This window comes from Bombus pyrosoma, linkage group LG3 (genome assembly GCF_014825855.1).
Source record: "Bombus pyrosoma isolate SC7728 linkage group LG3, ASM1482585v1, whole genome shotgun sequence".
Classification (NCBI taxonomy): domain Eukaryota; kingdom Metazoa; phylum Arthropoda; class Insecta; order Hymenoptera; family Apidae; genus Bombus; species Bombus pyrosoma.
The window spans coordinates 253,608-270,973 of NC_057772.1; the positions used below are offsets into that span (position 1 = coordinate 253,608).

Below are 17,366 nucleotides of genomic sequence, written 5' to 3' on the forward strand. Positions count from 1 at the left end.
TATATAGTATTATAAATATGTAACGCTATAACCTATGTAATGATATAGGTTAATGCTTGATACTTACAGGAAGCGCAGTCATCGGTGTTAATGATACAATCCCGACCTTCGTAGCCTTTTGCGCAAAGGCACTGGTACGAGCCATTGGTGTTTCTGCAGGTAGCGCCGTTTCTGCATGGAGAGGTCATTACACACTCGTCGACGTCCTCGTCGCAGAGTCTGCCAGTGTAACCGACCGTGCAAGTACAGGCGAAATCGAGGAAATTTGAGGACGGTGAACACTTGGCGCCATGAAGACATCTGTGATTCGAAAGCAAAGATAACAGGTGGTACGTTATAATGATGAATAATAGGATAATAGATTATAAAACGTTCTTTTCAATTTTTCTTTCTTTTTTTTTTTTCAAATATACGCGCGTATATAAGCGTAATCGTTCGACTCTACACTTTTGTACCAATTATTTCCATATACATAGTTGATTAAGAAAATATGTTGCCGCTCGGCCCTCTTTTCATATTATTCCAAGGTTTCGTACCGTACTCAATTTCGTACCGTACAATTTCAAAGGATAGTTTTGCCGAGAGACATTCATGAAAATCGGCTACCTTTGGACAAGGAGGTGTCCGTTATGCAAAGAAGAATCCCGTGTGTCGTTTGACACACGAGAAGAAAAGAAGGTGGGAAAATTTAGCGAAGTGAAACAGTGAAATTCGTACTTGTTAGGTGAACAGGGATCTAGCTTGTCCTCGCAGTTTCTCCCCGTGTGCGGCAATTCGCAAACGCATTTATAATCGTTGACGAGGTCGATGCAAGAGCCGCCGTTCTGGCAAGGATTGTCCGCGCAATCGTCGATATTTGTCTCGCAATTAGTACCAGCGTATCCAGCCAGGCACTTGCAGCTGTATCCATTCAGATGGTCGTTGCAAGTGCCACCGTGTTGGCAAGGATTCGAGCCACATTCGTCGATGTCCGCCTCGCATCTCTTGCCTCCATAACCGGGCAAACAGTGGCAGATAAACTGGTTGACACCGTCCTCGCAAGTGCCACCGTTCACGCAAGGATTGCTGGCGCATTCGTCCACGTCGCTTAAACATCTAGCGTCGTAGTAACCGCGAGGACAATCGCACCGGAAGCCATTTATCAAATCTATGCACCGTCCGCCGTTGGCGCAGGGATTGCTGGCGCACTCGTTGATATCCGTTTCACAGTGTTGACCGGTGAATCCCGGCTCGCACTCGCACGAGTATCTGAAAGAAAACATACCGTGTCCACTGAGGATACGATTAACTCTTACCGTCCACCGTTTATTTATTTCGCTAGAAATTCTGAAATACGCAACGTCGACACGTTTCGCGAAGATACTTTTAAACGATAATTCGCTGTAAAACGTGCATCGCCCATCGAAATTAAAAGTAGGCAAGAATTAACGCATGGGTAAAACAAGAGTTGCGAATGTTGTATCAAAGTAGCGGTTGAAATGGGCAGGACGTAGAAGAGTCGTGCGTTTCAAATCGATTCGATCGCGGTAAACCGCCAACACCCGATAAACGAACCCCATAACTAACGAACCATGGGCTCACCTATTGATCCCGTCGATACACTTGGCTCCGTTTCTACATGGATTGCTATAACATTCGTTCACGTTCACCTCGCAGTTTGTTCCAGACGTGCCAGGTCTACAAATACATTGGTAACCATTAATACGGTCTTCGCACCTTCCTCCAAATTGGCAAGGATTGCTCTCGCACTCGTCGATCTGCGTCTGACACAGTTTGCCGGTGAATCCTGGGAAGCAATTGCAGCTGAAGCTGTTCTCGCCATCGATGCAAGTGCCGCTGTGACAAGGATTGGATTGGCAGTCGTTGATGTTGGTTTCGCAGGATGCTCCAGTGAATCCTGGCGGGCAGTCGCACGTGTACTTGGCTATAGAATCCTGACAGATGCCGCCGTTCTTGCACGGTGACGAGGCGCAGTCGTCTATATTGATTTGACAGTGAGAACCAGCAAATCCGTTGGCACAGTTGCATTTAAAGGAATTGATCAGGTCGGTGCAGACGCCTCTGTTCAGGCATGGCTTTGCCGCGCATTCGTCTATATCGATCTCGCACTGGGTGCCAGTGAAACCTGAAACAACGGCAAACGAAATTATTCTCCCGATATGAGCTAAATTAGATATAATACCTCTGTATAAGGTACGAACTTTTGTCAAATTTTTCCGTTCTGAAGTGTATTATGATTAGTATAAGGAAAGTGTATTATGATTACTATAAGGAAAGTGTATTATGATTAGTATAAGGAAAGTGTATTATGATTACTATAAGGAAAGTGTATTATGATTAGTATAAGGAAAGTGTATTATGATTAGTATAAGGAAAGTGGAGGCTCGTAAGCTGCGGGTACGAATCTTTACGGATTTACGGTGTAATTAATTGTTAATAAATCGTTTGATTATTTCTCAAAGGTTCGGGAGGAATTTGTCCAGTGCTTATCGCTTTCATCTTTGAGTATAATTGTAAGTAATATACATCCGCATATACGTGTACATCTGACGACGAAGCCATTTTCGTATGGAGCGCGACTCGCGAAATTACGAATATCGTGGAGCATTACCTTCGATACATCCTCGATTAGACGCGGCAATCGAGGCAAGGGGCACCGAACCCGGATCAACCAGATAAACGTCCACCGCTAATTGCGTCTCTTTACGCTTTTTTCCTCTCGCTGATTCTTATCCGTCGTCTAACGCCGACGATGTCTATAATCGTGTCAATTATCGACAGTAATAACAACTGACCGACGATTAACAAGTTTCAACAACGAATAACTCGGCCATCTCATTCGATTTTCTTCAGCTTTAACGTCAACTTAGCTTTAACGCTGCTGCATCGAATGTACTCTTTTGCGTTCCAACGTAATTGAATAGAAGTATTTAAACCAACCGATTGGGATGAAATGTCGGGCGAAAAGATATGACGACGCTAAAGTACAAGCAGCAAAATGCAAAAGGTACCAGATCTTCTGATAATCTTACGATGATCTTTTGATATCTTTTATAAAAGAAGTCTGTATAGAAGAAGAAAGAAAGTTGACGACGTCCACTGTAATACAATTTCCGCTGATTTCAGACGCGATCCAAATGGTCCGGCCGCTTAATTGGCGCAGAATTCATTTAGAAGAATAAGCCAGGGAATTGAGCAACGAATCGTAAGCGCGACTATCGAGAAATTCTTTGGCCGTATACGGCTGACTAGCGATGACTCCTCTCAATGGGAGAAAGTTATCGTTCGAGATGCTTGGCCTTCCGCGTTACAAGGATTCGATCGAACGGAGCGCAAATGCTGCGTCAGGCAAAACTGATCGGAATCGCCGCTGCGAACGAATCTATTTTTTTTAGTAGCTTTAGAAAGCTACTTGACGTTCTACGCAACGTTTTCAGTTTATTGAAAAACAAAAGGATATACAAATTTGCCACTGTCCGACGAATGGTCGTTAAAGATTAGCAGGAATATTTCTGAAATAGGCGTCTAATCCATAGTTGGATGTAAATTTATCATCTTGTGTCGTCAAAGTAAAGTAAAGTATGTATATACATATGTATATTCGTATTGTAGAAATAAAAAAATAAAGGCCATATGATTATGGCACCTTGAATACGAATACGACGTTGTAAATTCCATCGGTTGTTCGCGGAAACGTCGCTGCCGTTCGTCAACCGGATGACGCACGGATTTTTATCGTATTCGCATTAATATTTCTCTGTCTGTTTTTCCATTCGGACAATGATGCGGCTAATTCAGCTGTGAACGCACGTACGCTGTACACGGTGGCATATCCTCGTCGTTTCCTCTCGAATCTTTAGCACTAATACAAGTAGGCAACGAATTTACGCGCATCATGAATCATTAAGCAGCGTGCACTGGTTTTTCTTCTTGGAGCATTCTCGTATCGCGCTGTTTGTTTGTTTGTTTTAATCTTGTTTCAAAGAACTTGTTATTATTATTATTATTATTATTATTATTATTATTATTATTGTTATTATTATTGATACGATCGACTTTTCTCTGTGATTTTCGCAACCATGTGCAAACGGTACAAGAATTTAAAGACTCGAAGAGAAGAATAAACACTGTTAAAAGTGAAAAGCGAGGAACGACGAAAGAATGTCAAGCACGATGTGGTCGCGTCGCACCAATTTTCCATCGCTCGCGTCGTTCGTTCGTTCGTTCGTCCGCCTGCCTGGAATGGGAAAAAGGCGTACAACGATGATAGAATTGGTCGAATGCAATTTGGGTTTGGCGAGAAGCAGAGAAGGCGAGAATCGGATCCGCGCCGTTCGCGGTCGTTCGTGTTCGTGCTGGCAACTCCCACGTTTAGCCAGGCGTGTTCGGATAATTGTAATCTATTGCCTCGCCGCGTCGCGCCGTGCCGCGCCGCTGTTCTCGAATCAGCCTACGCGCATTGATAAACTATGCGAAACCCAACACACGGTTCGCGGATCCACTATCCACGATCCATCCTCTTGCAATCCCTTCGTTCAGCATCGAGAGCGCCTCTCACCTCTCTCACTTTGTCCTTCTCTTCCGTCCTTTTTCCTTCTGCATCTATATGCTTTTACGTTTAGCTTCGAACGAACGCTTAACGAACGTGAATACGAATCTACGGACACCAAAGTATACCGTCTTAATAGCGTATAGTGGAACGCGAGTTCAGCGTTTTATCCTATTCGCTTGGATTTCGAATTCGCTTAGAATTAGGGGGAGGAAGAACTTTCGATATAGATCGTCACTTGTAAAATTATCGGCCATTTTCACTTGGGCTTGTCTAGAAATCAAATGTTTGCTTTATAAACCGTAACGAAAAAGGAAAATTAACCAACGATACGATGTTTCCCAAAACAATGGGGAGAAAATTGTTATTTTAAGCCGAATCAACAAGAATCAACAACTTTCTTTCTTTACATGATCCTAGTTACTTGAGTACTACATATTCTACGTCACGCAGTTGCTTTAATCGCGCGTTCACCTACGTGACACAGGGGATTCGTGCAACTGGATCTCGATGTCGTATACGTTGTACGTAATACTGTTAACAGTCGTCTTCGATGATGCGCGAATTCCACGTGGGATGTAATCGATGCGTGAGGTAACAAAGTGCATCGTGCACGTTATTAATCAACAACAGCCGCCGCCGCCACCGCCACCACCCATCGAGCGTGCGTTCGCGTCCTACGCGAAACGCTTTTACCTTTTACCACCATCGAATATCGCTAGGAAATGGCTCGCGAGTCCTTTTCCAACGAGCTATCGATGATTTTCTAATTTAAATGCGCGTTGCTTCGTTTCTCTGCTTCCTACGTACATACATGCACGTATATATGTATTTGTTCCGTATGTATTTGCAGGTGTTCCGAGTCACGCTGAATATGTATCGCTGTACCGAGCCTGGTATCGGTTGATTATGAACATCGAGGAAGCGAACAAACAGCAGCTTCAAAGATGCCGCTTTGCATTCGGCTAATAGGCTTAATGGTTATAACGTTAATGTGCATTGAAAGTCATTGTTATTGGCAATCCGTGATACTAGATTTTAGAATGTGTAACGAGAGTATACTAAGAGTCGATTTTTCAAACAATACAGTTGATATCGTAAAAATCAGCGACACTGGTATATTTGGCAGATGTATAATACGTAGGTGTTTTCGCAGAAAGAGAAAGAGAGTGGAGACGTATGTACTTGTACATTGCGATGCTGGCGAGATCGACGACGCCCATAAAACACATCGTTGGCATTACCGTGCGCGGTCGCGGAATCCTCTGAAGATGCTCGCCTCTTGTCGATCCATATCGAGAGCAGACGGCAAGAGCAAAGTCATTCGGACGTTCAAGTTTGGGCGGATAATCAAGAAAATGGTGGAAACGTTGAAAAGGCTGGTTTGCGTCGAACCCTTGGACGATGGCACGACGATCTGACGATCTGGCTCGAGAACAAGCCTGATCCATGTTTGGTTTAATTATGGAAGAGAGCCCGCGTCACGGAATCCACGCGTTAAAGAGAAATTCTTCTCTCGATCCCAATCAACCTCGTTCCTTGCCTCGTTTGCGAAAATTCACAAGAATTTCTCGCGTTTCTCCAAGATCGACGTACAAACAGAAAATGTTGCTCCGAAGATTTTAACGAGATGAATAACGTTTGAGAGGAAATAAAGGCGCAAGTCGATAGGAAAGATACGGGAATTTTGTTTCGGACGCTCCGGTAATTTAACATCGCAGAATTTAACGTTATTTTATGGAGAGAAAATCGAGGTTAGACCTGAATTATTTAGGCAAAGAGACATACTTACTTTCCATGGACGAAAAATCCATCATTTTAGTATTTTTATCGTCTCGCGTCGAATAAAAAGAAACTTTGGCGAGTAGTCGCTCAACCCATTTCTATTACTTGCAACGGAACGTGCACGAAGGTTTGTTTTTTCTCAAACGATCGAGCGCTGTGTTGCTGGTCGCGTTTCCCTCTCGTCTCTCGAATTCTCGATCAACGTAACTCGAGCAGAAATCAAGTCTCTGCCAACGAAGGCAACCGTAACGACGGTGGATAAATATAATAAGACGAGTGTTTCGAGTTTCGAGTTTCGAGTTTCGAGTGATCAAAGTGGTTGGCCTGGCAAGCATCTTAGGGTCGAAGGTTGAGTTGCACGGAAGAAAAGAAGCGAGAGACGGCGAGCACCTGCGAGAGGCCAGATGATTTTTGCGATTAACGGTCGCGACTGCAGCAGTCTCTCAGCTACCTGAACGAGAGAGAGAGAGAGAGAGAGAGAGAGAGAGAGAGAGGGAGAGGGAGGGAGGGAGAAAGAGGAAGGGAGAAGGAGAGCTGTCCGCTTCGATCGTCCTCGGCGATGACGTTGATGCAGGCAAGGCGACGTAACGACGAGTCGCAGGGCAGGTGAATCGCCGCCGGTGACTGCGTTGTTATTCACCGAATCGAATGAAAAGGAGATCTCATCGGATATCTCATCGAGGGAATGAGAGAAGAAGATGCGAGAGGATAGCTGTTTCCTCGTCGGAAGACTTGGTTAAGGTTAAGCGAACGGAACGTGCTGTAATAAATTTTCCTTCGAATCGCAATCTCGGATGGTGCTGCTGTGCTGTAATTGTTTTGGAATTCCTTTTTCGTTCGTACATATCTAAGAAACTTTGCGGAATAACTGTAGAAGAAACGTATACGCATTCGCGTTTTTCATTTACTATTTGCCTAATGCCTGGCGCGTCGGAACGCGACGCCGACGCCGACGCCGACGCCGACGCCTACACAGATGTAGCCACCCCGCACGTAAAGGCATTAACCGTACCTCTTTTTCTATGAAAACACGCCCTCCAGTCTGTCGTATATCCGGCAAAGTTAACCGTAAATCCTCTCCAACATTTTCCCTAAGAGTCGCTGTTTCTCCTGTTCTGATGCAAGCTTGCATCGAATGTACACATCGTATGTATGGGATCTAGACACGCTGATACGACCGACGTTGGCCGAGGCCGAGCTAACGGTCATATAAACAGCTAATTTCACGCAAGAGATCGACGACGAAAATCCGATGACTCGGACGTCTGTTCGAACCGCGCCTTTCCTTTCGCTTCTTTTTCTCGCCTTCGAAGAAAAATCTGCAGCAATCGGAAAACTCTGGTTCGTAAGAGTGTCGGACTTGCACAAGAAGAAGAGGAAGAAGGAGGAGAAGAAGTACCCCACCCTGACGCGTACATCTCACGGATAACTGTAAATTCGTGGATAGGAGAAGGCGGGGCGGATTCAAGTATGATTCGCCGGAAGGGATAGAAAAAATCCGGAAACCCGAGGCGCTCGTAAAGCTGATTGCGTTTCTGCCAACGTGGTTGAAATTCTCTGTTGAATTGGCGCTGTTGATTGGCTGCGACGACTGCGACGCGACGCTATAGGATACGAAATGCTTTTCTTAGAAGGGAACGGCGCGCATCTCTCTGATCAGCGATCACTGCCGATTCCTGGCGGTCGTAATCGCGAAAAAGATTATAGACGATGGCGAGAAGCGTGCTGGCGTTTGCCCAAGGAGATTCCACTTTGCGGAGAATTTATTGTAATGGGTAATGGTCGATGGCCGGAATGGAAGTCGCGTTCGTAAGACGAATTGGGAGAATAGACGAGATATATTTATTAGGTTGTTTCATGGTTCGGTTATGCAGATATCGAGATGCAGCGACTCGAACGAATAGATCTTACATACTAATTTCCAAAGTTTTAGAATATCAGGCGATAAAAGGAAGAAATATAAACTAGGACAGACGTCTATCGTTACCGCTCGATATTACGTAGCCGATGATTAATTATAACGATTAATTATATTTGTTTCCTATCCGTTCTGCGTACCGCGTCTTTAAACTTCCTGAAACTCTGAATAAGGTGGAGAACTAGTCGACGTAAAACGAAACCCGCGAAGCTATCTCGCGATTCCCAAGACGGAGGTTCGCCATCAAAGACGGGTTCCTTAGCTCGCGTTTTTTCCGCCGGCCGACTCGATTAATCGCTGGTAATTGGCCAACCCAGTTGCGTGACGGGAAAGGACGCGGCCGAAGAAAACTGCCCTCTCTGAATCGTGGTTTTTCCGGTTCGCGCTAGCCGCGAGACGCGGCGGAAGACGCGAGAGACGCGCGTTCCTCGTACGAGTCGCTACGATCGACCTTTAGGCGAAAAGATGTTTCAACGAACGGAACAACATTTCCACTATTTCGGGGCAAAAGTTTTCCGACTGCCGGCAGTCGGCATCGGTCGATCGCTGTCCTCGCAAATCGCAAATCGCGAAACCCTTCAACACGCACGAATTACTCGCGATACTTGTCGCGAACCTGCTACCAACTTTTTCCTGTCGCGTAATCGACCTTAAACTCGAACCATTCCGGTAAGATATTACGCGTTGCCGACCAGTTGCACCCATCGGGAAAACGAACGAATTCACAACTACGTTTGCCGTAGTTATGCCGTGGAATGAATATTCCAACGGTGGTCAAAATACGTGGACTGCGCGTAAAAAAAGTTTTGCAAAACGTGTAACGTAAAAGTTCGTTTCATAATGCGTGCAGCTCGCAAAATTTTGACGGCAATTGATACACGAGGGACACGTCGGGTTGAACAGCATTTTCAATTTGTCTGATCTTGTACTATATTTCGAGAATGAATTGATTGAACGGAAGAAATCTTCGAACGTATCCGTCTTGGTTTGTTGGTTCGAGTCGCGAGGGACGCCAGGCATGTCAAGCACATCGTTTGAAAAATCAATTTATAACGTTACATTACGCGCTGTTGCGCGACACCGACTACGCAACAGCGTAATTAATTTGAGTTAATTTAAGTCTACAATTTCACAATTTACCATCGTTACGCAAACGATATAATCGATTTTGCCCGTTCGATTTACGGCTAATTATGAACGAAAATCGAGACAATTTGCAATTTACCATTTCCAATTTAAAAAGCGAAGACAGAGAAAAAATTAAGAAAAGAAAGCGGAAAATAAGAAAAAGGCACGATGATCACCGTGGAGTATCCAATTAGCGAAAGTATGCGTGTATGTATGTACATGTATCGTACATGTATCGTACGAGGATCGAGCAGAATCCTTTGACCAACGATGAATTATCGATCGCGATCGCGATCACAAACGTTCAACGCGAGCGATCGCAAGCGATTCGGACGTTGAACAGAATATCGCGTGCGTGCGTAATATTCGTTAAAAATGTGCCGTCTCTCGCCAGGAAGCCGACAGGCCGGCTACCACGAACGCCCAACGGTCGAAAGAAACGAGAAGACCGACCTTTTTCCACCAAAGATCCAAAGAAAGAAGAAACCGATTACGATGAACGAGATAATCGGAAGGCGTTTTCTTATCGAGGATTTATTGGCTTTGAGGAGAGTACGAAAACAGAAGAAGGAGTAACAAATGGACGAGTGAGAGAGAGAGAGAGAGAGAGATTTTTAAATCGTCGAGTATAATGGCTTTTTTTTTTTTTAGCAAAGTAAGAAAGTTTGGAAGTAACGAAGGAATCGACAAGTAGGATTGGTAGGAGAAAAGAATGATTTTTGGTGAAACGGCTGTATGTAGTCGTAGAGGTTTTACTGGCCAATCTGAAACCTTTACAGATCTATTTTCTTGAAAACCGAGGAAGATGCAAACGAAGATGCCTTCCCACAAGCCTCCATCGAAACGAAAAAGCCGCGTTCCCAACCACCTAACCAATGCGACACAGTATGTTCACGGGTTCTCTGGTAAATCGTAAATAAGGGCAACGATCGATCAGACGCGTAAAAGAATAGAAATAATCGGTGTTGGATCGAGCGTTTCCGACGGAACGGTTTTAATTACCGCTCGTAATATCCCGTTTGCCTTCGCGTACGCGTGAAACTTGGTTACGCGTTTATCCGTTATAAATAGTAGCGTGTATTAATCGTGTGCATAATATACACACATACGCGTACAGTTCACCGAAACGTTTTGGCTGAGAAAAAAGAAAGCACAGGCATACAAGGTGATTGCACAACGTCTATCCGTATTTCTCATGGATATAAGGGGCATAGCCTATGCTTTCGCCCGGTTCCACACTCCACACTCCCGGACACACGAAGGGGAGAGGAGAGCGTTCTCGCGGGCCGTTCCAACGGTTACACATATGCGAGAGATCTCCGCGAGTCGCGGCGGCCGCGCCACACCCAGGTCACAACACCGTCACTGCTCGAGTGTTCGATGCTCGATGCTCGATGCTCGGTGCTCGATGCTCGGTGCTCGGTGCTCGGTGCTCGGTGCGCAACGCGCGGTGCACGGTGCACGGTGCACGGTGCTCAGGCGTTTTTCACCGTCGCCGGCTCCTGATACGCTATCTCCGCTGGCTGCTCGCGCCCACCACCATCTTGTCGGTCCTGGGAAGCTGCACGAGTTCGCTTCTCTCCGAGTCGTTCGCCTTTTAGTCGTTCGCATTAACTGATTGAACAGTTTTTCAGCGACCGAATTTTTAATTTAGCGTGTTTTTACGAGATGCAGTTTCTCGATCGTATACGATCCCCGATGAGTCGTTTCTGTTTATTTGGCAAAGAAATTATCGACACGTACAATTTCATATTTCTGGCTTCGTTTTTCGGTAGAAAAATGTTTCGAAACGCGTGATAAAAGAATGTTAAATAAAAAGAAAAGTTTCATTTTCTGTCTGTTTTCTTGCATTGATTCGATTCTTAGTCGTGTTTGAACCTGCTGTCATAAATCTACGTTGGAAATTGTTATCGAAAGCGAAATAAATGGTTTCGTCTGTTTCCAAATAAATTTTACATAAAATGGATAAATCGCAGTGTCTGTTATTTATCATTTGGGAAATTTCGAAAAGGGCAACCGACTAATAGCAAAGAATCGTGTGGAAGCGATTGAACGCGGCGCGGCATCCGAGTAAATGGAGGATTTCCACGAGGAATCGACTTTCCTGGGACAATACGCGTCCCGGTCTCGTAGTTTCATAGTCTGGCGACTGATTTACCGCCTCGACTTCTTAGTAATTGTTCGGGGCGTGGCAGACCCGCGTGTGTTACTCGCACCGCGGCCATCTCCCACGCGCGAATGCCGTCGACTTATCGATAATATATCTATGGCGTATTGGACGTGGAGTCGCCGGGGATCCCGACAAAATGCCCGCTTCGTTTCGATAAACAGGGAGTGACGCTCGCGGCCGCACGAATCACGCTGAGCCATGAAATAAGAAGGCGCCGCGAGAGCATAGGAAATATTTAGTTGTATCGCGGAAAAGAGTGCATCAGACAGTGGGAAAAGTTTGAGAGTGCGATCTCACGAGCAATCTCGACGAATTCTGGAACGAGTTGGTCGTCGTGGGAGGTTGCGACCTTTCCGATTGTCACTAGTCACTCTATAGAGATTTCTAGACCGCAGAAGAGGGATGGAAATTTATCTTTTTGTTTTACCGACTACTTTTGCCACCGTTTTTACCTCCAGACAATTGCTCAATTATCATCGCTTATACTCGCAACGTTTTACACTAATTTCTCATGGGCTACATGCTTCATCTACTTATCTGCCAATAATTTATATTCCTTCTGCGTATATAAATTTCTAAAGTGTAATTTAAAAAGAACTTTAACAAACTTTAACAATTCTATTCGTCTGATAGAAAATGAATAAATTTCAATCGACACGCAATCGACGTGAAATCGACGTTTCAATGTGTTTGTCGATAAATAATTTCGCGAAATAAATTTACAAAAACTCCAGAGTTCAATGCGAGATCGCCAAAGTTCAAGTACGAAACAGCGAGTTTGAATTGGAGAGCTGGCAGAGCTGAAAGTGTATATGTTTTCCGCCATTCACTGGTCGAAGCTGTTCTGTCTTTGACGACTAATATAACACGATGTTACGCAACGATCTAGAATCGAGAATCTAATGTAAAAGCATGGGCGTGAGAATGTCAGCGAATTTCTTTATCACCAACGGAATTTCGAACGCAGTCCAATAAACAAATATGTAACACGCGTACATTTGCATTGCGAGATTTGTATTGTAATACTTGGCGTCTTAGGTTAAGTTACGGGAAGCGAGCTTACCAAAAAAGGCGAGGTGAACCAACATGAAAGAGAAACTAATAAGAGAATCTCTGAAATGTTCAACTCTGAAAGTGTGAATAAGAGGAGGAGCAGAGAAGAAAAAGAAGAAAAAGAAGAAAAAGAAGAAAAAGAAGAAAAATACAAGGCTTTTGTTATATACATCGTTTCCCTTCGTCGTCACCCTTCGTTTTAGAAAGTTGAACGGTTAGGAATCGCGATCGACGTTATCTACATATGCATTTCGCGCGAATCGCCGGAACTTTCTCGCCAATAGTCGACCGTAAATAGTTGTTTTGCAAGCGAAGGATAAACTTTACCACGGCTCTAGCATTTCGACGCGCGCGTTTCACACATCGAGCAGAAAGAAAACGCGATTGCGTGTTTCGTCGCCGTTTCATATATAGAACGTCCTGGCGCCTTTCGTACGGTCTACTAGCGAGAACGAAACAGTTTCGAGGTGGCTAGAAACGACTCGTTAGTCGTCAAGTTATAATACAACGTAATAAACGACGCTTACAAACGTAATAACGTAATAAACGAAGACAGACGAAACAAGGATATCGGAGAATCGACGTTCCTATCCGATCCAACGTTCCGGCTAGGATACACTCCTTATCCTTTCACGACGAGGAAGGATGGGCGTGTTTTTCTCACCACGATTTACGATAACACGCGTAAATCTATACGATTGTATCGCGAAATCTATGCGTCCTTGTCCTTTCATTTCTTTTACCATTAATCGTTGGCCATTGGAAAATGCTAAACGGCCTAACGGCGTTTCCTGCAGAGCAATCTCTGCGAGTTTGCCGCTATTCTATCTAACCAGCGAAAAGTGCGTTCTACGATTTGCAAATCGATCGAAACGTCAAAGTAACGACGACTTTGCTCCCTGATTATGATTGCAAGATATATTGGAAGAAAATGAATTATAAAACATAGTAATTGCGTTCCATATTAATAGAATTCGATTCGTGTCCTCGCCACTTTGTCCTCCTGCTCGCGAACCACTCCCCCCCCCCTCTCTCTCTCTCTCTCTCTCTCTCTCTTCACTTTCACGCAACTCGCAGTTTCCAATCTTGTTGCATCTCTGTGGAGCAAAGAATACCTCGCGCGATCGAATCCTGTCTAACGAATAATTCCCACATGTGGTATATTCTATTTTAATATATGTTTTATATACATATAGCACAGTGTAGTATATTAGATTTCTAACACATGGTATAGGCGATGATAGATAAAAGATAGACGAAATCGTACAAGCCGACAGTAGCGAATATAATTTGCAAGGCTTTGGATATCGAGACGAAGAAATCGATAGAAATAGGAGTATGTATCGGAACACGTAACGGAACGGCGATGCTTTCGAGCAATGAAATCTGCATTTATAAATATATTATAAATATGATATATAATATAAATAATAATAATATATAATAAAAATGGGGGAGCGGATAAGTACGTCGCGCGATGAAACAAACCACAAACAGTAGAAATGAAAGAACGTGAAAACAACGAGACGAAACCGCATCGTGCGGCTCGAGTCACATTTTTCTCCCCCATGCAGACGGGTGTTTCGCGGGCAAGTGGAGCAACTGTGGATCGTGGATGCAAATGCACACGATCGACGCCACGATACCTGAGAACTCGAGCTGTTTCTCTCTCCTCTAGCTGTCCTCCTGCCGGCGTTCCTCTCACTGTTCTGAGACGGAGAGCGAGAGAAGGTGGGTGTGGTCAACGATATCGCGCGCATGGATGCAGCAGAGTGGATTGCGAGTGCGCTTCGTAACCTCTATAGAAGGCTCGAGGCACGCCGCGCCACACTTACAGACCTTTTGCTCCTTCTTCTAGGAGCCAGGATAACGGTGCATCTTTTCTCTGTGGCTGCACGGCGCACAGGCGCGCAGCAGCTCGGTCATCTGCGTTCCCGATTGACCGCGTGTGGCCGACCATGTTCCAACACGCTGATCGAGCCCCGATGCCTTGCTCACTGTCCCGGCCTAATGACGTCCACGCAACTGTTCCCTTACGAATTCCTTGCTCACCAATAACTTACGAATAATGGACAATTATTTTCACACGATTTCTACACATGAATGCAACAAGAATGGGTGAAACGAACGATACGTAGTATTTGAGATTGCGCCTTTGTCGCTGTAATTGAGTGCACTCGACGACTGAAGCGAATCGACTATTCCTTTCGAACGATACGTCTATCTTGATAATACGTACCTATTTATATCGTAAATGATTTTTCTAGCAAGCGTTCTACGTCTAACGTAGCTAAAAACGTCTAACCTCTAACGTTTTCCCATTACGAAACTAAGTAGCCGGAATTCCGATTCATTATCTTAAGAGATTCAACGAGAAAGTACGAACGTATGTTACGCGATCTTTCCTCGATGACCGACCTCCCCTTCATTCAACGATCTACACGATACAACGATACACGGTACTTTGATCGTAGTCTCTTCTCTGGCAAGAGAAATCTGTAACGAGTCTGATTCTCATCCGTCGATAAGCTTGTCAACTGCTCTCCGACCGAATCTTCATTCTCATTCGCTACTGATTGCCGCTCAACAAGTTCGGATTAGGTTTGGGACATTCATTTTCTAGATTGGAGAAATACGCAGGAAATAACACGAAACGCGAGAGAAGGTATAAGGCCGCGTTTATCCGTTTCGCTTCGACGGCAGAGCCTTTTTTCCAGTTATCCCGCGTCATTTTTCCAGCATTCAGAAACGCAACGTTTACACACAGCTCTCGGTGAAACAGCCTGAATTAATCGGTCTACATCGAGGCTATTAATTTATTATACTGGCTCCAAAGCGGACCGGTTGGTCCCCCCCGTAATTGCACCGCCACGAGATCCAAGATAATGTCAGCTACGGTTTTATAAATAGCTGGAGATATTATTTTAAGTCGTTCGCGGGAGCCACGTGCAACGCACAACAATCGGGTTACAAAATATGCAGCAGCAATTACGCCGTACATGGCGCGATCGTATTTTCTCTCGTGTTTTCTCTCGGGTGCCATCTAATCTAATGGTACAGTTCTCCTCCACGTTCCATCGTTGTACGATTCGTTTAACAGTGAAAACGGTCCCAAATTTTCCGACTATTATCCATCCAACTATTATAGTTTCGACTATCTTTCCCTTGCTCTGTGTACATAACGATATAAAAAACCGCTCTAGTCGCCGACACAAGCAAACGTATTTCTCGATACTCTGTGATAATAGGTAATAGGCAATAGGTAATAGGTAATAGGTAATAGGTAATAGGTAACAGATAATAGGTAATAGACAGTAGATAGTACTCGGTGTTCGTACATATCTTTTATAATATTTTCCAAATATTTTTCATTATGTAAAATATATATAAAATTGATGCGAAAACGGCTAAATAAGGCGAATATTGAGGAACATTGGCCTCCAGTTCAGTTTCAGGCCTACCAGAGGTAACCTGAAAATGATGAATCGAATTGACGAACGCGCTGGAGAAACGCAGGCAGAATGCGTCGCGAATCGCCAACGAAGAAGAAGATAGACAAGGCGACTATGAAGAAAAGAAGCGAGACGAGAGAGGCTAATCCAATTAGATCGGAATTCCGAGTTTAATCGACGCTGCATGTAATTCAATATGGTCTGACCATAATCGACTGCTATCCAGTAAACAAACACGAATCGTTCTCGTCACGCCGATTTTGTTGCCAGTTGTACCGCCGTTGATCGTCTGTCGCAGCCTACATTGTCAGCAGCCATATTTATCAGGCAATGGCAATTTAATTAGTTTATTTAGTTTAGCCTTTTTCGAAGATAAACGGAACGATCCTAACGCGACGATCTTGAATATTAATCGTTGATCGTTCATCGTTTCTTTCCCCAGTGAATTTACACGTTTCATCCTTTTTAACGCTGTCGTGAAAAACGATTTCAAAGGTTTGTCCAACATTTTTCTCGTCGCTATCGTCTCTTCCACGATTTGATGAAATTTCACCGAATTCGAGTATCTAACAGCACTGTGATAAAGAATATTTCTTAATGTCTTTCTCAATATGTCTCCGATTCGTGTACTGGTCTTTTGTAAAGCACACTTTGCTTGTTAACGTTCAATATGTATGGAACTTATTTAATTACAACTACAATTACATCTCCGATACCAGCGACAGCTTGAACCAATTAATCCTTAGAGAACACAGTGTTGTGTGTGTGTGTGTATCAAATTTAAAGTAGCCTATGGCTGGTCCGTGTGTGCGCGCGCGAGATCAGGATTCTGGTCTGTCCGTGTAGGTAGATACGTATAATTGGCCGACGAGACGCGTCCATCTCTCGATTATCGAGTCAAATGGGGGGGGGCAAAAGGTGATGTACTAGCCCCACAATTCCAGTTCTGACACTATTCTTTGCATCACGATCGAGCCGCCGAGACGTAGACGTCCAACAACGCACAACGTCGTCGTTCGATCAACGAAATTCAAACTCTCTTTAAACGAGATACAAAGTAGCGCGATTAAAAGGCGGGGCGAACACTTTCACGGATATAATTCGATTCGCAACATGATATGGCAACAACCGTGGCTCGCTCTACCAACTATTATATCGTCCAGTTGAAACTACGAAATTAGCAACCGGTGTAACGAAAAAGAAGCTAACCTTGCTTTCTAATTATTCTGTGGATCATGAAAACGTATGTCTTCCAATTATAATATTTTTTTATCGTTAAAGTTATCACGGTGCAAGGTGAATGGAAGAACG

At 44.3% G+C, this 17,366-nt stretch overlaps 1 protein-coding gene and 1 long non-coding RNA gene across 3 annotated transcripts in view; one reads left to right on the forward strand and one right to left on the reverse strand.

The window, feature by feature from the left end:
• LOC122578019 (neurogenic locus Notch protein) overlaps positions 1-17,366 on the reverse strand; it is a 181,962-nt gene that overhangs the window by 5,128 nt on the left and 159,468 nt on the right. For both annotated transcript variants that reach the window (XM_043749856.1, XM_043749857.1), the window contains 3 exons: positions 1,582-2,125; positions 718-1,248; positions 68-300 (listed from right to left, as the gene is read on the reverse strand). In XM_043749856.1, coding sequence (XP_043605791.1) covers positions 68-300; positions 718-1,248; positions 1,582-2,125 — 1,308 coding nt within the window. The remainder of the gene's footprint in view (positions 1-67; positions 301-717; positions 1,249-1,581; positions 2,126-17,366) is intronic.
• LOC122578020 lies at positions 2,064-3,553 on the forward strand. Its single transcript, XR_006320467.1, has 3 exons — positions 2,064-2,193; positions 2,463-3,007; positions 3,127-3,553. It is a non-coding gene; the product is annotated as an uncharacterized LOC122578020 (long non-coding RNA).